This window comes from Mandrillus leucophaeus, unplaced genomic scaffold (assembly GCF_000951045.1).
Source record: "Mandrillus leucophaeus isolate KB7577 unplaced genomic scaffold, Mleu.le_1.0 Scaffold64, whole genome shotgun sequence".
In the NCBI taxonomy this organism is placed as follows: domain Eukaryota; kingdom Metazoa; phylum Chordata; class Mammalia; order Primates; family Cercopithecidae; genus Mandrillus; species Mandrillus leucophaeus.
This window is the reverse complement of record NW_012106919.1, coordinates 7367397-7393886: the sequence shown is the minus strand read 5'-3', so window position 1 is coordinate 7393886 and position 26490 is coordinate 7367397. Positions and strand designations below refer to the sequence as shown.

The following is a 26490-nucleotide window of genomic DNA, read 5'->3' as shown; positions in this document are numbered from 1 at the left end:
CCAACAAGGAGACTTAATTATTACAAAGGCAATACATAGTCCTTGCAGAAAATTTGGAAAGCATGGGGAAAGTACAGTGGAATAAACACCAGCCTTATTCCCACCATCCAGAAATAATCCCCAGATATTGTTATTGCTCTAGTTTTTATGTATAATCCAGGTTATTTTCCTATTAGAAATCTGAGATCATGCCATTTGTATCATTTTACAACCTTTTCTTTATTCATTAATTATTTCCATTTCTTCCATGTTATTCTAGAGTGTTCACATTTTTAATGCTCACATAATAATAAATTCTAAAACGATAGCACAACTTATTTTAAAATGTTTCTATTTTAGACATTTAGGTAGTTTCCAACTTTCTGCTGTTATAAATATGCAGAAGTGAACATTCTTATACACAAATTTTTGTATGTATATCTGATTAGAAAAAACTAAAATTAAAAGTTCTTGGATTGTATGATATGTTTATTTTTAAAGTTTTAGATTGATACCATCAAAATGATCTCCAGGTTGGGTAAATCTATAGAACCAGCAGGAATATGTATGACAAGACCTGTTTCCCATTCACTTAACCCTATTATTAGTTTTCTCAGAAACTACTACCAAACTCATAAGTAAAAAATGTTCAGTCTTAGTATTTATTTTAATTTACATTTACGAATACAAATGAAAAATATTTTACATGCTTTATGATGATTACTGGCCATTAGTATCTCATTTGAATTGCCAATTCATGTCTTTCTTTTGTCTATCATTCTTTGGGTGTCATCTCTTACTTGACTGTTTGTAAGTTATTAATAGATGAATGATACTAATTCTTTCTTTTTATAGTGAAAATATTAAATATTTTAACTTTTTCAGTTTCCTCTGACTTGTTTTTAATGTACAAATGTTTCAAGTATTCCAATCTACCAACAGTTTCCTTTTTATTTCTTTGCTAATACATTTAAAGTCCTTTTCTACCTTGCTATCAGATATTTATTTATATATTTTCTAGTTTACTTTAAAATGCTATTTTTTTATAGTTAAGTCTTTAATCTTTGTTTTATTTTGGTATATAGCACAAGGTAAAGCTTTAATTTAAAATTTTCCCCCAAATAGCCAGTTGTCTAAGGACTGTTTTATAAGTAATCCATCATTTTTCTACTTACTAAAAATGTCATCTTTAAAATATACTAATTAGGAATGTAAACGTGGATGTGTTTCTGAGCTTTCCATTTGGTTGCAAAAATCTATTTTGCATTGATACTTGCATTGAAGTATCAATATGATACTTCTTAAATTTGGGTTTATACGACATTTTAATATCTGAAACTCCTGTTTTATTATTCTTTTCTTCCCAAATGTTGGTGTTTCCAATTCCTTTGCTTTTCCATATTAGGTCAAGTTCTAAGTAACAACTAAAACCTTTACAATATCTATTTAAATATATCTATATCTATATATAAACATATGTCTAAACATAGCTTTAGCTATATAAATCAATTAGAAAACACTACCATCTTTTCAATGCCTTGTCTTCCCACTCAAGAACATGGATTATATCTTTACAAAAGTCTCCTATTCCATTCTTCAGTAAAGTTTCATGGTATTTTTATGTCTGTTACTTAATCTGTTGTGAATGGAATCTTTTATATTTTCTAACTCATGACTTTTGAGATATAGGAAATCCTACTGACTTTACAGAAGTCAATGGCAAACAATTATTATTTTGTCTCTTCTTTTCCAGTCTTTGTTTTCTTTCCTTATTTTACTGTTTCGGGTAGCACTTCCACAATAAGAGTTATCGTGGCTCTCTTCATCTTATTCCTATACTTAATAGGCTTTTATCAGAGAACATGATAAAATGAACAAAAGGAAACAAAATGAACTTCCCAATTCACACCCATCCTCCTCACTCTATTTCTACCATTATACTACTTTGTATATTGGCAGCCCATTGTTTTACCTGACAATTTTCGTCAACAACTTGCTTCGGCATAAGCCTTACATTCCTTTAATATATCAAAGTCTGGGTTGATTCAAAGGCTCACCTTGGACCCAGATGCCAGTCTGCCTCCTAGCTGATCATACTTCAAGGTAGTGATAGCTGCTTTGTGACCATTGAAGGTCACATTTCCTTCCCCACTCAGGAGACTGAAGATTCGGATCGACCCATCCTCATACCCAACAGCTAAGTGTAGCCCATCTGGGGAGGGGCACAAGCAAGTAACTTCTTGTTTAAGCCCCTGAAGGATAAGAATCTGAAATTATAAAAATGAAAAACAATGTAAAAGAGTTAAGCATGAAATCAAGGGAATAGCATAGGAATACTCAGGCACAGTAAAATTAAGAGCACCAATAATTCCAAATTACTCTTATGAATAAAAATGAAACTCTACAATCCATTTCAAGTTTTTTAATATAGAAATTAGTATTTGTACTAGGCAATGAAATATTTAAGAAAAAGCTTAATTATTTTCTCCAAAGCCCTACATTGGTGTAATACATATAAAAACTCCCTAGGCAATAAAATAAATTTAATCCCTTTAATGTAAGTCTTGATCCTAGAACAACACTACGTGATTTTCAATAAAGAGTTGCAAATTCCTTTAACTGAGACCCATTTTATAAGAAAACAATCTGCATGGCAATCGAGTACTACAGTGGTTTTCACCACAAAGGACTCTGGGTGGCAACAAGAATCAAAGTAGTAATCTCTTGGGAATCACAAAATCAGTGGACAATATCAAAATGCCTATATTTGGTTTGGCAAAAGTGGTAGGCTTAGGGAATTCAGTCACACAAAGTATTGAAGTCTAGTTTAACAACACTTGGGCCTTATCCACATTAGAAAAACATTCTGCCAACATAGAGTTACCATCCTTTTACATGCCTAATATTTTATAACCAGCTATAAGCATAAGTCGAACTTGAAAAATAGAATTGGTAGAGAAAAAATACATTAGGAATAAATAATTACTACAAATAATGACCTGTAAATATTCCAACAAATAGACATCTAAGAAATAAGTTCCTATTTCTTTGTGGTTTTCAGAATTTAGTGGAGAAGAACACAAGGGAACTTGATGCTTGGCTAGCTAGACCTAAAGGAAAAAGATTTCTCTTCTCTTCTAAGGGCACACACACGCCAAAAAAACTCATGATAAATAAATCAGAGCTCCCCCACTCCTACTACCTCTCCATCCTCAAGTACCAATAAATCAATATCAAACTGGTCATTTTGGGCTCACCTTCTCTCCTTTCCTTAAGTCCCAGATGAAAACGTGTTCACAAGCTGGTACTGCCACATAGCGTCCTTTCTCACCACGAAGTGTCACAAAGACAATATTACCTTTTTGGCTGCCAATGACGCCAAAGACGGCACTAGCAACATAGCGTAGGTACTGCTTGGTGAGCCCCATGTTATGATGTCTGATACCACAGGTGAGGCAATCTGTGCACAGAAACAAAGAAAACTCAGCTCCTTGGGTGCCTTGGTTCTACTAGGTTAGTAAACACCAACTGTGTTTTGTTTTTTGTTTTTGAGACAGAGTCTCACTCTGTCACCCAGGGTGGAGTGCAGTGGCGGGATCTGGGCTCACAGCAGACTCCGCCTCCTAGGTTCAAGCGATTCCCTTGTCTCAACCTCCCGAGTAGCTGGGACTACAGGCATGTGCCATCACACCTGGCTAATTTTTGTATTTTTTTTTTTTAGTAGAGATGGGGTTTCACCATGTTGACCAGGCTGGTCTCGAACGCCTGACCTCAATTGATCCGCCCGCCTTGAAGTGCTGGGATTACAGGTGTGAGCCACTGCGCCCAAACAACACCAACTGTTTATCATGTCATTAAAAGCATGTAACTTGTGACTTCTTAATCTTTATTTACTCTGAATAATTCACTGACCTAAAATACCTAGACATCTTCATTTTTTATTCCTGTTGACTCAATATACTCCCTCTTCCTCAAGTTCCAGATTAGTCATATTGTCATCCCCAATTCACGCGTATCTGACATTATAGGCTCAATGCAGCTAATTTACTTCTGCCCATTCAACCAGCATCAAAGCTTTTACATAGAGATTGGTAGTCTGAGACTGAACATATTTTTCAGTGACTATTTATTGAAAACCTACCAATTAGGCAGGCACCGTTCTAGACACTGGATATACACTATTAATAAGACAAAATCCCTAACCTCATATTACTTAACCTTCTTGTACAGTGGTTCTCTAACTCTAGTATACATCCAAATTACCTGGAGGGCTTATGAAAACACTGCTAGAAAACACCATCTCATCTCTTCTCCCAGCACCTGTTTCTGATTTCATGAGTCTGGGGTAGGGCCTAGAATTTTTCATTTCTAACAAGTTTCCAAGTGATGCTGCTGTTGCAGTTCTTGGCCCACACTTTGAGAACTATTAGTCCATGAAAGTCTGTCCTTCATTTCAAAATCAGAGCAGTCACTTACCCTTGGCATAGAAAATGGGTGAGCAACTTGGCACACTATTTTTGGAAAGATGCCATAATTTCTGCACTTTTATTAAATTCACTGAAAATCCATAATCCACTGGTTATGTATAAAAGGGACAAGAGGTGAATGAAGGAGATAACAGATCAGTCCCATCTGTTCTTTACATGGAAGAGTAAAAAGTATCCCCAAAAAACACCCATGCAACTTAAAAAAACACACAAAAATAAAGAAGTTACAGTCTTTTATGAGGAGCTGTTTCTTTTTGCTATTGTTTTTTGTTTCTTTGGTTGGTTGATTTAACTCTACAGGGTCTTTCTAATTATCAAATGCTGTTTTAGTCTACTTCAACAAAAAAAATTCAATCTCAACTCTCTGATAATATTTTCTGTTAATAATCACTTACTGGCCTCATTGTTTCTCTCACAGGAACCAACATAAAGCCAATTTAAAATCAAGGAAAGATAATGTTAACAGGATAATAATGCTCTTAGCCTAGGCCATTTGATTAATTCCTTCGCAATTCCTCTTATTCCTCCAGACTCTGTAGTTGTTCCTTATGTTTGCCTGTCTTTGGCCATCTACCACCTCCTTCTATAGTATCTTCCTTGGAGAATTCATATAGCATGCCTAGGTCCACAGACTCCCATATGTCTATTTCCAGTCCTGCCCACCTACATGAATACTAATTATAGAGTTTCCAATATTTACTGAACATCTCCACTTGAATATCTTATAGTTTCACATTTAACATGTCTATAACCAAGCCTGCCTTACTTCTAGTATCCCTCTCTTTTTTTCAGACACTAAGACACAATTTTCCCAGTTACTCAGGCTCAAAACCATTTAATAACCTTTGAATCATTAATAAAAAATATTATTATAGCAGCCAAGATTTAGCGAGTGCTTACGCTATAGTAACTGATAACATTAAATGTATATAACTTAGTAAACATATGCAACTGTTTAATTACATACAGCAATTAAGCAATTAATGAAATGAGTTAACATATGCAAAGCACTTAGAAAACCCTCTAGCACATTGTAAATATAAGTACAAAAAAATTATCCATAAGGACCTGGTGTGGTGGCCCATGTCTGTAATCCCAGCACTTTAGGAGGCCAAAGCCTGGAAGTCAAGAGTTTCAGACCAACATGGGCAACACAGCAAGACCCTATCTCTACAAAACACTTTTTAAAAAATTAACCAGGCATGGTGATGCACTCGGGAGGCTGAGGCAGAAAGATCACTTGAGTCCAGAAGTTCGAGGTTGCAGTGAGCTATGATCACACCACTGCACTCCAGCCTGGGTGACAGTGAGACTCTATCTCTAAAAATAAATAAACAAATTCTCCACAATAACACTACAAGGGAAGTCACTCTTCCTATCTCTATTTTACAGACAAGGAACTCAGACCCAGAGATGGTAAACTGCTAACCCAAAGTCATTTAGCAGCTAAGTGCCAAAGTCAGATCCCAATCCAGCCAGTCTAACTCCAAAATTTCTGCTTTTAACCACTATGCTAAACTGCTTCTCTTTGCCTCTTTCTCTGTAGTCAACTCCACCTGACTGTTACTCTGAAACAGGATGCCTTTCCCTCCAGCACTTTCAGTTCCAGCTCTTTATCACTGGGTTACTGCACTGACTTTCCACCTAGCACCTCCGCCTCCATGTTTTTCACTCTTTTCATTTAAAAGTCATAATACTACCGACTAATCTTTTCAAATGAGCTTTCCCATCCTAAAGCCTTGAAAAGGCTGAATCGTTTGCCAGTTTTCAAAAACTCATCCTGTCTAACCTCCGTATTTCTCGAATAAACGTTCCTGTCGGGCTGGCTAGTTTCCTTCCTCGTCCTGCGACCTTGTATTCTTCATAGTATTCGTTTTACTCAGAATAAATGCATTTTCTCCTCTACTTATTTTAATCAACATTATCCTCTGAGGCCCACTTCTTTTCGAGTAAACCCAATTCTCGCGGCCTTTTTTCATACCCTCGATATTTAAACTCCCTCCCAAACAACTTGCACTGTTCACTTTGTTCCACGTGCACAGCTTTCGCCTCCTTTCGGACAGTTCATGACCAAATCTTCTTCCGAGACCCCATCATCTCCGCTTCCTAACCCACAGCCCCCAAAATGATGTTTCCATGATGCACTGAGGGCCTGGACCGTGGTAACAGACCTGCCACACATTCCTAAACGAGTCTTCCGTCAGGAGAGAGTGACGGAGGGTTCCACACATCGAACACACGGTCAGATCATCCTCAGGCAAGCCCGTGCATACGCACGGTCAGGCAGCTCTGCTCAGCACACGCAACCTCGCCGAGTAGCTGAGGGTCTTCCAAGTACTGCTGTGGGGACGCCCGTAGTTACCTGAGTTCCCCCAGCCCTAGCAACCGGCCCTAAATACGCCCGCCTCGGCTGCTGCTGACATCACGAACGCCTCAGACAGAATCTGCAAAATCGGAGCCGCACAGAAGGCTCTCAGCTCCAAACGTGAACCTCCAGGACTCACCTCAGCCTCCACGAGGCTCCCAGCCGACTGGGCCCGCCCACAAGACCTGCCCCTTCCGGGTACGTTCCGGAAGCCTCTTTCTCCAGAGGTTCCCTTTGCCTTCCAGGAGGAAATGACGGAGAGAGTCGGGCGCTGATTGGCGAGCTCTGGCCGGGAGCGGAAGCCGGTGTTTCGCAGCCGAGAGCATTTGCAGCTGGTCACTCCAGCCTCCTGGGACTTTGACTTGCCCTACTCGGTGCGCTCCTGCTGAGGGTCGTCGGAGATGTCGCTCGGCCGCCTTCTACCAGGAGCCTGATCCGTCCCGCCCGCCGCCCGGATGGGACCGCCGGAGTGCTGTGAGAGGCGGGGCGGAGACCGGGAGGGAAGGCGGGGCGGAGAGGGCCGGGGGCGCGGCCCGAGGCGCACGGGACCCGGCCCTGGTCGGGATTGCAGGCTGAGGTTTTAGTTCTGTCACTTCTCTGGAAGAATGAGGCTGGCACCACTTCCTCGCCTGTTGGTTAGGTTCTCGCCCGAGGCGTTGTCGGGGACGCCGTGTTGACGAGGAGTGAAGGGGTAGGCAGTCGGCGGGCACTAGGGACAGTGGTGCCCTAGCCAAGAAGGCGCGCGCCCTAGGGTGCAAGTGCATAGGGCCGGCGGGAGCCCTTGCTGGTTGTAGCCCCAAAGACAAGTCCATATTGCCGCTCCTGTGGACTGGACATTCCACGAACCGAGAGCACCTCGGGTGAGGGGTAGGTAGACGCTGAGCCCAGGATGGTGCGTTGTCTAGGTCCCCGCAATCCCTGGAGTGACACTGGCCTGGCTTTGTGTTTCCGCTCTCTGGCCGCTTGAGGGGGAAGTGACCAAGGCTGACTCCTCCTTGTTTGCTCACTGAGATTTAAGTGCTCTGTCACCAAGTGGGAATTAGCTGTTCTCTCTTGCATTTCTACTACTTTATTCTTGAGCTGCATAGAAGTGTTTAGAAATGAGTTCTGATGTCTAGAGCTGTGCAAAATTAAAGCTAACATAGCGGTACAAAAGAAGATCCTACCAGCGCTTCTTGAACAAGGTATCTAAAGCCAGCCTAGAAATTAGACCTTTGTCTACATAATCTGATATTGTTCAGAGTTTCTTGAGCTTAAGGCATGTTCAGCTAATCTTTCGTATTCAAGAAAATTGCAATAGCAAAGAATGCGTATGATGAGACTGTGGACAGCTGTAGCAGCATAGGAGTTTTGAAACAAGATTGCCGTGTATTGGATGAATGACAAGGGAAGAAATTGTGGCCACAAACTATTATTTTAATAAGTTGGATGGGAAAGGGAGCATTTGAGTGGGTGTGTATGGTTAATATCCCTGACGGGTGCTGTGCATTATATTAGTATGGGGGAAAGCGTGTGCTTCAATGGAAAACTGCATAGTTTCGAGTCTATCTTACCCCTTGGAGTAGCTAATTCTAAAAAAGCCATTTTTCAGTTATGTAAACTAGGTAACTGACATCAATGCTAGATAATTTTTGTCAAGACATGCGAATTCGCTCTCTGAGAGGTTCAGTGGAAGTTTTGCCTCCTTTTGCATGTTTATTTCAATATTCCTGCTCTAAGGTGTCTAATTCTGGGATCTTCTTTATCTTCTGCCTGGTTCCCTTTTGAGTTAAATAAAATCTTGAACACGGGTTTGGTTTTATATTTGAAGGAGGCATGATTTTACCTTTTCTTTAAAAATTATATTAATATTATTAAATATTATGGGATGGGACAACCACAGATGGAAAAAAAAATGATTTTAATAAGAGTTGGTGTCAGAGCAACTGTGAGCGGTAAGATAATGCATCTTATAAAATTCCCTATACAGTGTTTCAAGGATATAACTCTACCTCCTTATTTAAGTTTCAAAATGCTCAATATATCAATACTTACAATTAAAACATAGTGCAGTTCATTTAATATGAAGGGGTACTACTAATTCACTGTGAGGATATGTTCTTTGGGTGCTTTTGAGTGATGATGTTAAATTTGACCCAAGCCATTGACAAGCTTAGGAATGTTCTTGTTATACTGTGTTTATTGTTGACATACGTGACTACTTCAGTTAGTCTTCCAATCTGAGAATCTTTTTTAAAAACTGTGATTCTCACTGATGGCATAAAATGATTCTTAAGTATGGTGTTGGATGGTGGCATAGAATGATTCTTAAGTATGGTATGCACACAAATCTTAGTGTACTCTGAACTGTTAAATATTGAAATACAAAGTCATAAAGAATGGTAAACCTGGGAATTAATGGCCGTCAAGTGCATGTACCAGCTGTCTTTGTACTGTTGTTGTCCAGGCTGATCTGATCAATGTAAGCATTTTGAAAGACAGGTAAACAGGTTAAAAGTTACCATTTTTCATTCTTAAATGATATCATTTTCTTTTTATCCAGACAAAAAGTTTTTTTTGAGATGGTGATCCAAGGTATTATGCCCAATTTTTCCCAGTTTTGAACAATAAAATCTGATCTCTCTAGCCAGTCCAGTTATTCATATTAAGCAGTATTTAAAGGACTTCTTAAACTAAAGGATGACAGGATTTGAGAAAGAAAAAAAAAAAACAGAAGTTGCAGTGTAATGAGAGCTGTTTACTCTGTACCGTTTGAATTATAAAGGATACATAGTGGCTTATCTTTGTCTTTAGGTCCTCTTCACTAAAGTACTGAAAAGCATATGGCTATGGAAATAGATCTGATTCATTATGGAATCTTCTGTTTGTCCCATGTAGGCTTTTTGATCCTTGGAAATTAATGTCTTGCTTCAAGAACCTTTTTTGTTTTTTTAAACTAGGGCTTAGTGTTTGTTTATGAATTTATTCAAAATACAGAGCTGATCATCAGTGGACAGTCTTGCTCTCCTTTAATGTTATCAAAAATTCTGGCTGTGGCTATAGATTACTGGGTATAGAAAGCTTCTCCTCCCTTCGTCACTTGAGCAATCTGTTTGCATTCTATCACTGAGATTGTAATTCAAATTTATTTACAAATCTGCTTGTATGAGCTCATACACAAACATTTTGGGGAGTGAAAGGATCTGTATCTTTTATGTGATTCTCAAAGGGGCCTGTGACCTTGAGAATGTTAAAAACCACTGTTCTCTCAGGGATCAGGTTTTCCTGCCTAGCTTGGGTTTGTGGCTCCATTTACTGTATGTATTACTAAGGTGTATGTGTGTTTAGGGGAGGGAGAGATTCAAACCTCTTTTTGGTGAGAAACATCAATGTTTGTTTAGAGATGGAGTTGAAAAAGAATTCAACCTTTGCTAAATACTATGACACTTCATAAAATGCCATTAAATTTTGTCCTAAAATAAGAGCTATGAGCATTACTTTTACTTATTTAACATCCAAATCTTGTGAGTCACAATTACTTAAAAGCTGGGAAAAGGATCCAACAAACTCTACTGACCAGGTCTGATCAGGGATATAGGAGAACCACCAGGGTGTACTGTCAAAGACGGTAATAGAGTTTTGAGGAGGAAATGATCAGTAATAAATGTGGATAAAATTGGATTAGTTCTTGGATTTGACATTTGGGAAGTTATTATTGACCTTGATAAAGCAGTTTTAGCATAGCTATAGAGCGGAAGCAAAACTGCAGTAGATTGAACAAATGTATGAAGAGAAAACAGAGCTACAAAACAAATTACTCTTAAAAAGGCAAGTGGAAAAAAAAGAGGAGTTTAATATTCTGAAGAAGAAATGAAGTAGAAGAAATAAAAGAGGAAAACCTTTTTGAGAACAGGAGGATTGAGAGGAAGGAAAAAGCAAGATGTAATTGTAAAAGGAGAATTTGTGTTGTAACACTCACTTAAGAGGAGAAATGGTCAAATGAAGGAAATTGCTTAAATTAAGGTGATTTAGCAGGCTTAAAAGTGTGGAATATACCCTCAAATCATCACTTGGAAGTTGGAAACAGTGAATGATTTTGAATTGGTGGGAAGTTAAGGTAATTGTTCTCCTATGCAGTTTTGACACCAATTATCTCATTTAATGCTCACAATAATCTTAGGAGACTTACTCTTATTTTAGAAATAAAAAATCTGGTTTAGAGTCAAGGATAACACAACTATTGGATGATCCAAACTCAGACCCTGTGATAACAGAGTCCAAACTCTCACATTGAAACATACTGTCTCTGCCTCACTATGTAATTGCACATGGAAATATTTACCTTAAAATACTAAAGAAGCTGGATTCAAAATTGTATCAGTATGATTTTACCTATCACAGAAAAAAAGTAGTAACTACGTCAAAAGTTGAGGAATTTTTTCCTCCCCCTTAATTTTGGTTTCTTTTCTTTTCCTTCTTTTCTTTTCTTTTCTTTTTTGAGATAGGGTTTTGCTCTGTCACCCATGCTGGAGTGTAGTGGCACAATCTTGGCTCACTGCAACCTCCACCTCTTGGGCTCAAGCAATCCTTCTACCTCAGCCACCTGAGTAGCTTGGACTACAGAAGCATGCCACCACACCTGGCTAATTTTTTGTATTCTTGTAGAAATGGGGTCTCACTGTGTTGCCCGAGCTGGTCTTGAACTCCTGGGCTCAAGTGATCTCCCCACCTCAGCCTCCCAAAGTGCTGGGATTACAGGTGTGAGCCACCGCGTTCGACCAATTTGATATTTTTCAAATGTTCTGTAAACATGTATTACTTAGAGTCAGAAAGAAAAGTTATCTTAGAAAAGCAATTTTGTCCTGAAAGTTGGCCTTCAAGTTTACAAACTGAAAACCGTTTGTGTTTAATGGATTTGTTTTTAGATTATAGTTAAGAACTTTCAATATTAGTCATTGTCATAAAAAATCTGCAGATAATTTTTTGAAATTATGAACTTTTGCTAAGTGTCATTCCATTGAGCATGAGGCAATTTAACCGTGATAGATGAGTGTAGTCTTCATTTGTCGTCTGTTCAGCTTGTCTATTACAAGTCTGAATGCTTATGAACAGATAACAAACCTTGTGGAAAGGCCAGTTTGATGGAATAAACACCGACTTTTAGGTAAAATTAATTTCTTTATTTCATAGTAATTTCAAAGATGTATTTAGTATCAATAAGAATAGTCTTCTCATACAAATTTATCATTGTGTAACCTACAAGGCCTTTCTGAAATTATTATATAAATGATCATATTTCCTGTTCCACAGCGTTGATTTAGGCATTAGCATATTCACTGGATCCATGTTTTGTTCCAATTAGCATCCCATGTATCTCAGCAGGAAACATCACGGAATGTATTGTGGAAGGGCATGCTTGTTTTATTTAACAATAAACATGAAAACCATACTGAAAAACTCAAAAAACTTCATGAGATCATGTCCTTTGCAGTAACATAGATGGAGCTGGAGGCCATTATCCTAAGCAAACTAATGCAGGAACAGAAAACCACCTACTGCATGGTCTCACTTATAAGTGGGAGCTAAACAGTGAGAACACATGGACACAAAGAAGGGAACGACAGACACTGGGACCTACCTGAGGGTGAAAGGTGGAAGGAGGGAGAGGATCAAAAAACTACCCATCAGGTACTATGCTTATTACTGGGGAGATGTAATAATCTGTACACCAGACCCCTGTGACGTGCAGTTTACCTACATAACTAACCTGCACATGTACCTCTGAACCTAAAAGTTAAGAAAGAGAAAGAACTAAGAGAAAAGAAGAGAGAATCTGAAATTACGTGCCTCCTGATGAAAGACACACCATCTCATATAATCTTGCCAGAACTGACTACTAACAAGAAGTTTTCAAATAACAGAGAAACCTATTGAACCATACATGAATATGCAAGCAACAAAATCCAGACTGTGGAACACTACAGTTTCAGGATATAAATTTTACAGAAAAGGAAATGTTGGATGGGGGACTTGTAGATTAAAAGAGATTTAAGATATACACTAAAATGTTTTAAATGGCTAATATTAAACTATGGTTTCTAGGGATGCACACTTAGGTGAAAAGGCCATATGAGTATATAAGAAAGTGATTAAAAGTTCTGATAGTAGTTACTTTGGGGGACAGGAAGGGATTGAGATCATGACAGATCACATGGAGGTACTTTTGGGTGCCTGCACAGTTCTGTCTCCTGACTTTGGTGGTGGTTCCAGGGGTGTTTCCTTCATAATAGCTCACTAAACTGCACATTTATTTGGGGAGAAAGAAGTTCACATGCTAACTTTCTTTCCCTGATCATCTATCTGCCCTTATTTATTTCATGTTACCAACAGCCTCCAACTTACCAAACCTGTTAATCAGTTCTTAGTCCTGTTACTCAACCTCTCAGTAGCATTTAACTGATACGTCTCAAGTATTGCTTGAAATGTTTTCTTCACTTGGCTTTTAGGCTACCACGCTTCCCTGGTTTACCTTCCTTTCTTAGCATTCCTTCTCTATCTCACTTTCTAACTTGTCCTCTTTCCCACCTCTAAGTTTTGTTGTAGGACTCAGTCCTTGGATCTGTTTTCTCTATTTGCATTTACTCTCTAGGCTCGTCCAGTTCCCATAGCTTTAAATACCATCCATATGCTGAGAATTCCAAATTTATATTTTTAGCCCCATCTTCTGTGAGCTCTAGCCTCATATAACCAATTTGCATGTTTGACATAAACACTTGGTCATCGAATGAGCGTCTCAAACTTAGCGCACCCAAAAAGACATAAGAAAAAGAAAATCCATTGGTTATCACTCTACCCTACAACCTACTCCAATTTTTCTCTTCTCTGTAAATAGCATAACATTTACTCAATTGTATAAGCAAGTAATCCAGAAGTTATCTTTGGTTCTACTCTTTCTCCCTACTGTCTATATTCTTAAGTGAGTCTTGTTGACACCACTTTCAAAATACATTCCAAGTCTAACATTTCTCATCACTACCATCTCACCTAAATTATTGCAGTCATTTTCTATTGATCTCTGCACCTACTCTTGCCCCTTCTCAGTTTCATTGTAGCTACAGTAGTCTTTTCAAGTATTTATATTTAATCATTACCATGATCAAGATCCTCTAATAGCATCCCCTCATATTTAGAATAAGATCTAAACTTCTTACCATAGTTTACAAACTGTATCCTCTGGCCTTTCCCTCTCTCACCAACCTCATCACCTACCACTCATTACCTAGCTTATTCTGCTTTTCCTAAACTGACCTCCTTGCTCCTCCTGTAGTATACCAAGATCCTTCCTGCCTATTTGTCCTTTGCACTTGCCATTTCCTTTGCCTGAAACATCTCCCAGAGCTTCATGTGGCTTGCTCTTTCATTGTATCTTTCTACTGAGATGTTACCTGTTCTCTTATAGTACTTACTTCCTCTAGTCATTCTGTTAGATCCCTGCTTGTTTCTTTATCATGTATCATCTTCTGTCTTCTCCATGGAAGTATATGCTCCCGAAGGGCAGGGACTTGCTCTTATTCACCAGTGTGTACCCAGTGCCTAGAATAGTATCTAACACATGGTAGATGCTTGCAAATATTTTTTTTTTAGACGGAGTTTTGCTCTCGTTGCCCAGGCTGGAGTGCAATGGCGCAGTACAAAGATTTATTCGATGAATGAATATACCATTTTACTGAAATAGATGTTTGACTCATAGGCAAATTGATTCTCCTTTTCTCTAGCAACAAATAATTTCCCATTACTTCTCTCTAGTACTTGACACTGTGTGTCTTCCAACACCCTCCTCTTCTAATGTTGGTATTTCAGTACAACCAGCCACCTACCATATCAACTGTCTCACACACCATATCCTATAAATTGTCAACTCTTGTTCATCCTTCTTTTGTATTTTGCTTCTTAAATGTGTGCCTCCTTCTGTATCTCCTTTCCTAGTTGAAACCTTTATCATCTCTTACTACTTGATTGCTATAACCTCCCAGCTTCTCATTTTGTCTTAGTACATCCTCCACATTATCATCAGACTTTAAATTATACATATGATTTATCTTTGTATCCCTTGCAGCATCTATCACTTTTTGTTTTTTCAATAGTAGGCACTCAGTGAATGTTGAATGAATAGTCCTGTTTCTGGAAAATAGAATTGATGGGCCATGTGATTACTTTAATGGCTGTAATTCTTTGAAAAGAATTTATGCTTAAATAATCACTCTTTAATCCTGTTTTAGAAATGCTGTAGCAATTCTTTGTTGTCCATTGTTTTTAATGGACTTGTAAAGTGACTATAATCACACAATATATTATTGGGTTGTTTCACAGTGGAGTTTTCTTTACTGGTTTAATAGAATTGAAGTAATATCTGTACTTCTCTATTAAAATGATTCTTTCTTTTCTCTTAAGCTAAAGTCTCCAGTGAATATTGAATTGCTGAGGAATTTGGGAAAAGACAAATCAAAGTTCCCATTCCATGGATCCCTTAGGTGCGCCTTCCCAGTTTGTGGATGTGGATGCACTACCAAGCTGGGGTGACTCATGCCGAGATGAATTAAATTCCTCTGATACTACAGCTGAAATATTTCAGGAAGACACTGTTCGATCACCTTTTCTTTATAATAAGGACATCAATGGAAAAGTAGTTCTTTGGTAATTATTTGATTACATCATATCCTGAGGAGATAACACTTTCTCATAATTTATTCTGACCTCTTTGTAAGCTCTAGCATTGTTGAAATACAGCTTTACATATACATATATGATTTTATTGAGGTATAATTGACATTTAATAAACTACATATGTAAAGTACACAATATAAGTTTTGACTTGTTAACACATCCATGAAGCTATCACCACAATCAAGATAGTAAATATACCTGTCACCTCCAAAAGTTTTTTTTTCTGTTCCTTTGTAATTCCTCCTTCCTGCGCTTCCCTGCCTCCCCATCCCCAAGCAACCACTGATCTTCTTGTCACTATGGGTTAGTTTGCATTTTCTAGGGTTTTATTTAAATTGAACTGTGTGCTTTTTGGTCTGTTTTCAGCAGAATGATTTAAGTTCATCTGTGTTTTGTGTATCAGTAGTAGTTCATTGCTTTAAAAAACTGCTTCACTGAGATACAATTCATATACAATATAATTCATCAGTTCAAATTGCACAGCCCAGTGATTTTTAACATAGAGTTGCATAACCTTCACTACAGTCAATTTTAGAACATGTTCATCAGCCCAAAGCCCCATTAGCAGTCACTCCTCATTTTTCCTTAATCCCCCTAGGCAACCACTAATCTACTTTCTTGTCTCTATAGATTTGCCAATTCTGAACATTTCATATAAATGGAATGAATACAATAAAGTTTGTGGTTTTTTGTGACTTAGCATAATGTTTTCAAGGTTCATCCATATTGTAGTACAAATCAATACTTTATTCTTTTTTTTTTTTTTTTTTTTTTGAGATGGAGTCTTGCTCTGTCACTCAGGCTGGAGTGTAGTGGCGCGATCTCAGCTCACTGCAAGCCCCGCCTCCCAGGTTCATGCCATTCTCCTGCCTCAGCCTCCCAAGTAGCTGGGACTACAGGTGCCCGCCACCACGCCCAGCTAATTTTTTGTATTTTTAATAGAGACAGGGTTTCACCATGTTAGCCAGGATGGTCTCGATCTCCTGACCTCGCAATCCACCTGCCTCGGCCTCCCAAAGTGCTGGGATCACAGGCGTGAGCCACCATGCCCAGCCAGTACTTTATTCTTTATTAGGATTGAATAATATTCCCTTGTATGGATATACCACATTTATTAGTTCATTAGTTGATGGATATTTGGTTTGCTTCTACTCTCTGGCCATTATAAATAATGCTGCTATTTCTAAACATGATGGTTTTGTGAGTTTCAGGGTTATAACAATTGCATTAAAGATCTAAGATGCCAGATTGTTTTTTAAGTCAGAAATTTCTTTTCTATTATTGCTTAGCTTGTGAGCTAGCAAGACCAACATTTTGAAAAAGACAAGGATAAAATGTTTTGAAATAATTAGAAACTAGGTTTCTTTTCTTCTTCTTCCCCACATTTGTTCGTTCTTTACTGTTTCTTCAGGAAAGGAGATGTGGCATTACTGAACTGTACAGCCATTGTGAATACCAGCAATGAAAGTCTCACAGATAAGAATCCCGTGTCAGAAAGTATCTTCATGCTTGCAGGGCCTGATTTGAAGGAAGATCTCCAGAAACTTAAAGGTGAGTGAATTTTCTTTCGTATGTTATCGTTTAGGAAACATTCATTTTGATGTCCTCTACCTTGAAGAGGCATGTTTTGTGGGAAAATTATATAGATATAGCTGTTTTTCTTTTGTTGAAACTAAATAAAAACTGCTTTTGAAAGCTCCATTTTAACAAAATTTATTACATTTTGAAATATGTTAAAAACTGAGTCCTGAGAATTTACTAGCAGTAAAACTTCTTTGTCCTGTCCTGGATTTTAAATGACAATCACTGTAGCTGATTAGATCTTTGGTAGCATTTTCTTGGCTGCATATTTTCTTGCACAAAACATGCAAGAAAAGCCTTATGAGATGACTATCCTCCTGAACTGAAAAGCTGTTAAATTACCAACTTTGCAGCCCTTTGTTATTTGAGCCCAAATGAAATACTGTGAAATTCAGTCTTCCCATTGTATAAAAACTATTTATGAAATACAGCAATGTTGCTTAAAATGTAAACAGCAAAGTTAACCTGTATAAAATCTTGCTTCCCTTCCCTTCTATCATTTAACACTGACAACTGGTTTCTAACCTAATAAAAATATTAGAACTTGATCAGGAATACTGATAAGTGCTGACTCTATGAAGGAAGGGATAGAATGGGAAGAATTGCATTTTTTGATCCAGAAACTGAATTTTGACTGTAAGGACAGAATGGGGGAAATGATCGTAACTAAACTGCAAAACAAGATACCATGAAGAACATGTAGAAACTAGAAAAGATATTGAAGATAATACTGAGAAGTTCTTTGCTAAAAGAAACAGAGAAGTTGGTCTGAAAAAATTCCTAATGGCATGTGTGTGTATGCTTACATACACCTTAGAGCTAGACTTATGAATAATAAAGAAAATAAGAAAATTTAGCACAAATATACAAGTAAAACCTCCATATTAAACTGCGTGTTTGAGCATCTCCAAGCTGAGATTCATATTATATAACTCTGCCCTTTACTAACTGTGTGACTTAAGACCGGTTACTTCACCTCTGAGTCTGAGTTTCCTTATCTCTAAAATGGGGATAGTAATGGTAGTTCCTAGCTTAGTTCCTGACATATAGCAAGAGCTTAAAATTTAGAGATGGAAAAAACTAATATCTTGAAGACTAAATTAAATAATGGACATTAGGTGCTAAGCACATCCTAAGTGTTCAACAAGTATTATTTCTGGTGTTAGTTATTAGGCCCCAGTTGTATGTTTAAGTTTAATGAATCAGTGCCAACCTTTAGGTTATTACTAAAGGGCTGCATACTTAATCCTATCCCCTTTTTACATTTTTATTAATGACTTAATAAAAACAAGCATGACTTACCAAATTTGTAGATGATAGAAAGCTAAAAGAGTAACAGGACATACTGGATGATAGACTAAAGATTTTCATGTGACTAGAAGTATAAGCCAAAAAATGAAAAAATTAACGGAGATGAATATTAAAGTTTTGCAGTAAGTTTAAAATGATGGGAAACATCATTTGTTTAACACTTTATGTCTCAGTAAAATGGCATTATTTTCCATTCCATTTTTCTTTTTTTTTTTTTTTTTTTTTTTTTTTTTTGGTTTGCTCTGTCTCCCAGGCTAGAGTGCAGAGGTGTGATCTTGGCTCACTGCAACCTCCTCCTCCCAGGTTCAAGTGATTCTCCTGCCTCACCCTCCCGAGTAGCCGGGACTACAGGTGTGTGCCACCATACCTGGCTGATTTTTGTATTTTTATTGGAGATGGGGTTTCACCATGCCGGCCAGGCTGGTCTTGAACTCCTGACCTCAAGTGATCTGCCTGCTTCAGCCTCCCAAAATGCTGGGATTATAGGCGTAAGCCACCATGTCCAGCCTCCCATTCCATTTTTCTTTTCTAGGAACCCTAGTGTTAACACTTCCCTCTTTCTTATCCCTCACATAAAGTCTATCGTCATGCCCTAAATTAATCTTAAATCTATTTCTGTCTGTCACCACTGTCTCCAGCAGCTAGCATATGCAACCATCATTCCCCACCTAGACTACAGCCATATCCTCTGTCCCAACTGGTCTTGCTACATCTATTCTTCGTTTCTTAAATCCATAGTCCACACACAACCAGTAAGTGTAAACCCCTTCTTATTGTTCCTTTACTTCAAACTATTTAGTGACCTCTCATTAAACTTAAATTCTAAACTCCTTAAACTGATCCCCATGTCCTTGCAAGATTTCACTCACTTTTCTCCAGGCTTATCCCATGCCCCCTTTTCCCTTCCTTACCATGCTTAAGCCAAACTGATCTCTTCTCACTACCTTGCCATCCAAGCTCCTTTCCAGTTTTGTACTTGCTGTTGTTCTTTCTCTCAGTTGTCAACCTTTATTCTTAAGTCTTGGCTCATATCTCTTCCTCAAAGCACTATTTCTTTTTACTTCAGAATAGATCAGACCACCCATAGTATATGCTCCCAGCCTGCAGTACTTCTCTCTTGTTTGCTTATCACAGTTGTAATCTTGTAAATTGTCTTGTGATAACTGTATCCCCATTAAACTGTAAACTCCGTATGCACAAGAACTGTATGTCTTTTATTACTTTTTAGGAGTAATAAATTGGAGTACACTTAACAGAAAATTACTAACATTGTGGAAACCACATTATTTAAAGAGCTAGGATTAGCATAGAGAAGAGAATATTTGGGGGAAACAGTACTTATTCTCAAATACTTGAAAAAGGATCATATTGAAGAGGGAGAATGATAATCATAGTAGGTACCTAGAATCCTTGATAAGAAGATACATAAAACTGTATGTCAGTTCAGTTAGTATCTAAGCATCAATACTAAAATTAGAATAGGCAGAGTTGGCTTATTGTGCCCAAATTTCCCCCCTGAAAAAAAATCAGTCTTATATTCACTTTGTGAATTTAGAAATTTTATGAAACTAAACCTATGTGAGGTTTGTTTGTTGTTTGAACCTGTGTGTGGGTGTGGATGTATACATACACTCTTACATCTTTTCATACCAAAATAAAGTAATTATGTGTATGCTATTCTCAAAATAAGGTAATCATGTACGTATTCTGCAATTTGCCTTCTTCAGCAAATGAATTCCACCTTTTAATTTCAGAAATTACATCCACTACCCAAACCATATTTAAAATTTCCAGCTGATCCAAAAATGTCCTTTGTAGCAGCTATTTTATCCAAACCAGCATCCAATCCAGGACCACACATTGCATCTTTTTTGTTATGTTTATTAATTTGTCTCTGTGTGTGTGGTATTTTGTAATCCAGTACGGTCTCCTGTCTATGACACTGACTTGTTGACTGAACAAGGCCAATTATTTTTCACAGTATTCCTCCTTCTAGATTTGTCTGATTTACTTGAAGTGCCATTTAGTTTGTATTTCCTATAAACTTGACATTATGTCTAATGGAGTCAAGTTTTGCCTAAAATATTACATAGGTGATGTTGTGTTGTCTACTTAATGTTGTATCGTGTTAGACCTGTTAGTGGGCCATTACTCATACTAAGATGGCTCTCTTAATTGGAGTGAAGACAACAGTTTGATCCTTCCATTTTTTTCTTGCCAAGGTCCCTGCTGGAACCCTCCATCCTCCGTTTCCTCTCTAGACTGTTCTCTATGCCTGCTGCGCAGTGTCTGTTCTGGAACTTTTTTTTAACATCATCCTGGGAAATCCTTTTTTCTGTTTGATAGATTAGATCTCTTATTTTATTTTATTTTTGATGGAGTCTCACTCTGTTGCCCAGGCTGGAGTGCAGTGGCACGATCTCGGCAAGCTCCGCCTCCTGGGTTCACGCCATTCTCCTGCCTCAGCCTCCAGAGTAGCTGGGACTACAGGCGCCCGCCACCACGCCCAGCTAACTTTTTGTATTTTTAGTAGAAATGGGGTTTCACCGTGTTAGCCAGGATGGTCTCCATCTCCTGACCTTGTGATCCGCCTGCCTCGGCCTCCCAAAGTGCTGGGATTACATGCGTGAGCCACCGCATCTGGCCTGGATCTCTCATTTTTGTGAGTAAATCTACCAGGAGATTTTAAAGAAGGATACAATAGGGCAAAACTACTGAGATTTTACTTCCACCTACGTACTTAGTTGGTAATTTGCTTAGAAATAGAATTCTAGTTTGGAAATCATTTTCTAGAAATTTGAAGGCACTACTCCTTCGTTTTCTACTTTGATTAGTGCTGTTAAGAAGTCTCATGCTGTTCTTATCCCTGATTGTATGCTACTGGTTTCTTTCTGGAAAGCTTATGATCTCATCTGTGTTTCTTAGTGCTCTTAAATTTTACAGGGATGTGCCTTCATATGGTTTGGGTGTTTTATGGGCTCTTTGAATCTAGAAACTCATGTCTTTCCATCCTGGTAAATTTTTTTTGTTTTATTTCATTAATAATTTCCTTCCTTCTTTATTCTCTGTTCTCTCTGAAGAAATCCTGTTAGATGTTGTATTTTCTTATTTAATTTTTCAGTTTTCTCATCTGTTATCTCTTATTTTCAATTTATTTTTGGTTTTTTTTTCTGGATTTCTTCAAGTTTAGTTTGAAACCTTCTATTGAACTTATCATTTCTGCTGTCATATTTTTCACTTGGCTCTAGGTAAGTGCCCTTTCCTGTTCTCTGAATAGTCTGTTTTTATGACATTCTGATTTTGTTTAAAGTTTTTTTTTCCCTGTGTTGTCCATTTCTTGAGCATGTGTTTAGTCTCCCCTTTTAGTTTTTGTTAGAGGCTTTTCTCTCTTTCTGGTGGTCCTTAAGTGTTAGCTGTATTTAAGATGGAAGAACTGAAAAGTTCATGGGAAACTTTGTACACATGGGTGTCTAAGTCAGTTCAGGCTGCTATAACAAAGTGTCGTAGGCTGAGTGGCTTAGGAAGAACAGAAATTTCTGGAGACTAAAATCTAAGATCAGGATGCCAGCATGGACGGTTCTGCTAAGGGCTGTCTTCCTGGCTGCAGACTGCTGAGTTTTCATTGTGTTTTCATGTGTTAGAGAGAGGGAGCAGACTTTCTGGAGACTCTTACAAGGATTCAAATCTCTTTCATGAGGGCTCTGCCCTCATGAGCTTATCTAATTCTAATTTCCTCCCAGAGACCCTACCTCCTAACACCATCACATTAGGGGGTAGGGTTTTAACATACAAATTTTGAGGAAACCCACGCATTCAGTTCACAACAGTGGGCAAAGGTTATTGCCTGGTGGGTCTTGAAGCATATGACAGAATGGGACTCCTGCCTGTTATTTTATTGGGGAACTTTCCCCGTTTATCATAATCTGTAGGTCCTTTAGGTTTGGGCCTCTCAATTTCTTGGAAAGGAATCCTCCATGAGCGTAAGTCTAGATGTCTGTTTTGAAAGCCATTTGGGGGCTGAGGGCTAGACCTTTCACTGTTAAGTATAACACTTTAACTAAATCCCCCCTTTTCAGCTGTGCCTGGGGTTCTGGAATCCAGAAACTCTCTAGTTGAGCATCTCCAGAGAATAAACTTCTTCCCTCCTGCTCTGGTGGTAAAAAAAAAAAAAAACAAAAAAAACCATAGCCTTACTGTGCTGGCTGGGGGAGGAGTTGTTGCAGATTTGACTGTCTTTATACAAACTTTTAACCGGGCCTCCTCTTTTTAGCGCCACATCCCACTTCACTGCATAGCCTTTTCAAGTACTTAGGGCTCCAATTTCTGAGCCTTTTTAGCTTTCTCTAGTAATAATAACAATAATTGCTGATGCATGTACACACTTTGCATATACTCGTTTAATCCTGTGAAGTAAGTACTACTAGATCCCTCTTAAATAGGAAATTGAGTTGTGACGAGGCCAAGCCCCTGCCCAGAGTGTCTTGACAGGAACGTGGTAGACTCAGGATTTGAATCAAAGCTGTCTGTCATGTATCCAACACTGCTCTTTAGTACAGATCAACTTGCTTCGTATTAGTTATCTCATTTCTACAAGCAGTTAGGTTTCTCTGCTCTGTTGAGTCAGTTACTAGTCAGTTGACGTTCTACCTTCCAAAATTTTGATGATGCTTATCTGCTTCATGTTCTTTCTCATTCTTTTTATCTGTCGCTGTGCTTATACCTGTTGTACTGCTTCACTGTCATTATCCAACAGAAGGAACAGAGATAAATGCTTATGTTCAGTCTGTATTTTTAACTGAAATTTCTCAAAGTTCTCAGTACTTTCTCTGTTTCATGCTTTCATTTGTTTTTGTTTTTGTTTTCCTAACACGTCCAAACTTAGGTATGTTTCCATTGTTTCCAGGTTGCCGAACAGGTGAAGCAAAATTGACAAAAGGATTCAATCTAGCTGCCCGGTTCATCATTCACACAGTGGGACCTAAGTATAAGAGCCGCTATCGCACAGCAGCTGAGAGTTCCCTTTATAGCTGCTACAGAAACGTACTTCAACTAGCAAAGTATGATCTACTCATTTTCTGGACATAGCATATCAGACATTGTTAAAGGCCCCAGCTTTTTAAAGACAAAGGCCCCAGTTTTTAAAGATTAAAAACCTAGCAGTGGATGTCAAATTTTAGGTGATTTAGGAGGACCCTGACAATAGAATTATCTTTTCAAACTTAGCAGGATAAATGGGATAGATTTGAGTGACTTGAGAATTTAACCTTTTCCCATTTTTTATTCAGTTTTTATGTGAAATATGTGTCCTCCAAAGAGTGCAATTAAATTGTATATTAATATAATTTTTGAGTAGTACAGTTGGGTTAGCTTTTATAGTAGATTTGTTGAAGAGAGAGGAAAGGAGAAGTTGAGCTAGATTTTGAAATTAGTTATGTATTGTATATGTATTACAGATGTTTGTAGTGCAATTTTTGTGTTTTCCCTTTGGTTGCAGAGAGCAGTCAATGTCTTCTGTTGGCTTCTGTGTCATCAATTCTGCAAAACGTGGTTATCCTTTAGAGGATGCAACACACATAGCACTTCGTAAGTAATGTTGGAGAAGCTGTACATGAATTGAATCTTTAAAATTTTTAAAATTCTGGGCATGGTGGCTCACACCTGTAATTCCAGCAACTTGGGAGGCTGAGGCAGGGGGATCACTTGAGGCCAGAAGTTTAAGGCTGCAGCGAGCTGTGATTGCATCTATGAATAGCCACTGCACTCCAGTCCAAGCAACATGTAGTGAGACCTCATCTCAAAAAAAAAAAAGAAAAGTGTTTTTTTTTTTAAATCATTAAATAGTTATAGCCAAAGAATATTCATTGATTAAGTGATTGTAGCACCCTGGAGGGAAGTTTTTATTGGCAAGCTGCAGAGCTCTCAATTTACTTTTTCAGGTTGACATTTTTATCCATTTGAATAAAGGGTTAGAAGACTTGCCTATTAGTTTTTTTAATTTAACAGAATTTGATTGAGCAAAGAACGAGTCTGGAGTTGGGCAGCCCCCAGAACCTGTATAGGTTCAGAACAGCTAGCCTCTTGAATTTGAAAGTGATGCTAAGTTAGAAAGTATGGCTAATGCATTGAGTAGTTAAATCACAATTTAGAATAATCTTAGTGCAATAAATGCAGTCTGATTTCATGATATCATATTTGTATAACACTTGGCAGTTTAAATAGCCACATTCACACATGCTGTTTGAATGTAAAACTACATTTAGGTTTTCAAAAGACTGGGCTCAATCAATGTGAGCCAAATGTCTATATGTGACATAAAAATATGGCATTCAGCTAAAGAGAGTCCATGATCTCACTGTATATATGCAGATTTAGACCACATCTCGAGTTTTATATTTATTTCTGTGTGTCATATTTCCATGATCTCACTGTATATATGCAGATTTAGACCACATCTCAAGTTTTATATTTATTTCTGTGTGTCATATTTCATGAGACACTGACAAACAGGAGGGCAAACAGTTTGAAACAGTAGTGGTGTTTCTTCTAAAGAAGAACATGCTTTTAGAAAATATGATGTCCATCTTCAAATATCTGAAGGAGTCTCATTGTGAACTTATTCTGTGCTACATTTTTCAGGCAGCAGTTCTTTCGGGTATTGTCATAAACTACAATGAGCATCTGGTGAAAGAACACTGTGAACCCATTGTCAAGAAAAATGTGCATAAATACAGAATTTGCATGTTATTTCAGGAAGTTTACAGATCCTCATCAGGATTATAGATAAGAACTCCAACTGTACAAGGCAAGGTCTAAGACCAAGTTATAAGGAAGAAAATGTTGGTCCCACTTTAAGTAGTACTAACTGTAACAGAAAAGTATTTTAGCGATCTTCTTGTCACTAGGAACATTCATGCAGAGGTTACATGACCATTTGTTGCAGCTATTATAGAAAACACTTCTCATTTCAAAGACAAATGATACTAAATGATCTTTAAGACCCCCTGTTATCTCTAGAATTTAAAGTTGAAGAGCTGAAAGCCTTATATCCACAAATACCACAAAGATATTTGAATGTATAAATTATTATTATGTAGCCTGGAGTTTAGGGTGAGGCTCTGTTCAGTCTTAGTCTTATTTAATTATAAACTATTTTAAAAACCAATATTCTAATTACTCAAGGATTTTATAGTAAATTTGTATATTTTATAATTAAGCTTATATACATTATACTAGACTGAGCTTGGGGGGCAGGAATCTTACCTTTTTATCTTGAATGCTTGACATATGGTACTTGCTCAAGAAATAAGTATTTTAAAAAAGGACAAGTAAATTCCACTTACTTAACAACCCTGTGTTTTAGGTAGTATGGTGTCCATTGTACAAATAAAGAGGCTCAGAAATTTCTCCTATTGTGAGAGTTATGCAGACTTGGAGCATATATCCAGACCTTCTGACTCCCAAGTCTAGTAACCTGTCTGCTATACTAGATGATTCATTATGCTTGAGTTAGAACTGCTTCAGTGGAAGACTACTCTGTTATTACATGCCTGTCTTCTAAATGGTACCTAACCAAAGCAAAATTCCTGCCTTGATATCATTGCTCCTGACAAGGCTTTTGACTGGTCTCTGCATTCTCTGATTTTACTTAGTCCTTGTCCTGTCATCTCATAGCTTCTTTTATATATCTATTTTTTATGAAGGTGATCGTAAGGATTGTATTTTAAAGAGGCAGCATTATTTTGTATAAAAGGTTCTTAATAGGGAGTTAAGAAGACTGGTTTTTAGTTCTAATTCTACCAGTCCAACTCTAGCTCTGTGGCCCCAGACAAATCACTTGATACAGTACTATAAGAGACGTCAACTTTGAGAGTAGCAGCAGATAAAGATCGATAATGGGTATAAGGGACTTTGATGAAGCAATTTCTAGAAATATGATTAGCAGAAAGGAAATGTACAACTCTTAAAAAGTGGGCACATTTGACTTATTAGGCCTTAAATCTAGTGGCAAAACTGTAGCATCTCATTCAAACACACAGAAGATAATGCCTTTTGCTTGAATATTTT

The 26490-nt window shown here is 37.8% G+C and overlaps 2 protein-coding genes across 3 annotated transcripts in view; one reads left to right on the top strand and one right to left on the bottom strand.

Annotated features, from left to right (window-relative positions):
- WDR3 (WD repeat domain 3) overlaps positions 1–7004 on the bottom strand; it is a 29402-nt gene extending 22398 nt beyond the window's left edge. The window contains exons 1-4 of one of the 2 annotated variants that reach the window (XM_012000856.1): positions 6638–6808; positions 4456–4554; positions 3237–3439; positions 2037–2246 (exon numbers count right to left, since the gene is read on the bottom strand). In XM_012000856.1, coding sequence (XP_011856246.1) covers positions 2037–2246; positions 3237–3407 — 381 coding nt within the window. In that variant the 5' untranslated portion in view covers positions 3408–3439; positions 4456–4554; positions 6638–6808. Of the gene's footprint in view, positions 1–2036; positions 2247–3236; positions 3440–4455; positions 4555–6637; positions 6809–6970 lie in introns of those variants that run through there. The other variant, XM_012000855.1, reaches the window with a different exon arrangement.
- Positions 6390–26490, top strand: part of GDAP2 (ganglioside induced differentiation associated protein 2) — a 60465-nt gene continuing 40364 nt past the window's right edge. The window contains exons 1-5 of the mRNA XM_012000857.1: positions 6390–7305; positions 15262–15504; positions 16946–17085; positions 23330–23483; positions 23921–24009. Of these exons, the coding sequence (XP_011856247.1) occupies positions 15329–15504; positions 16946–17085; positions 23330–23483; positions 23921–24009 (559 nt within the window). The 5' untranslated portion in view covers positions 6390–7305; positions 15262–15328. The remainder of the gene's footprint in view (positions 7306–15261; positions 15505–16945; positions 17086–23329; positions 23484–23920; positions 24010–26490) is intronic.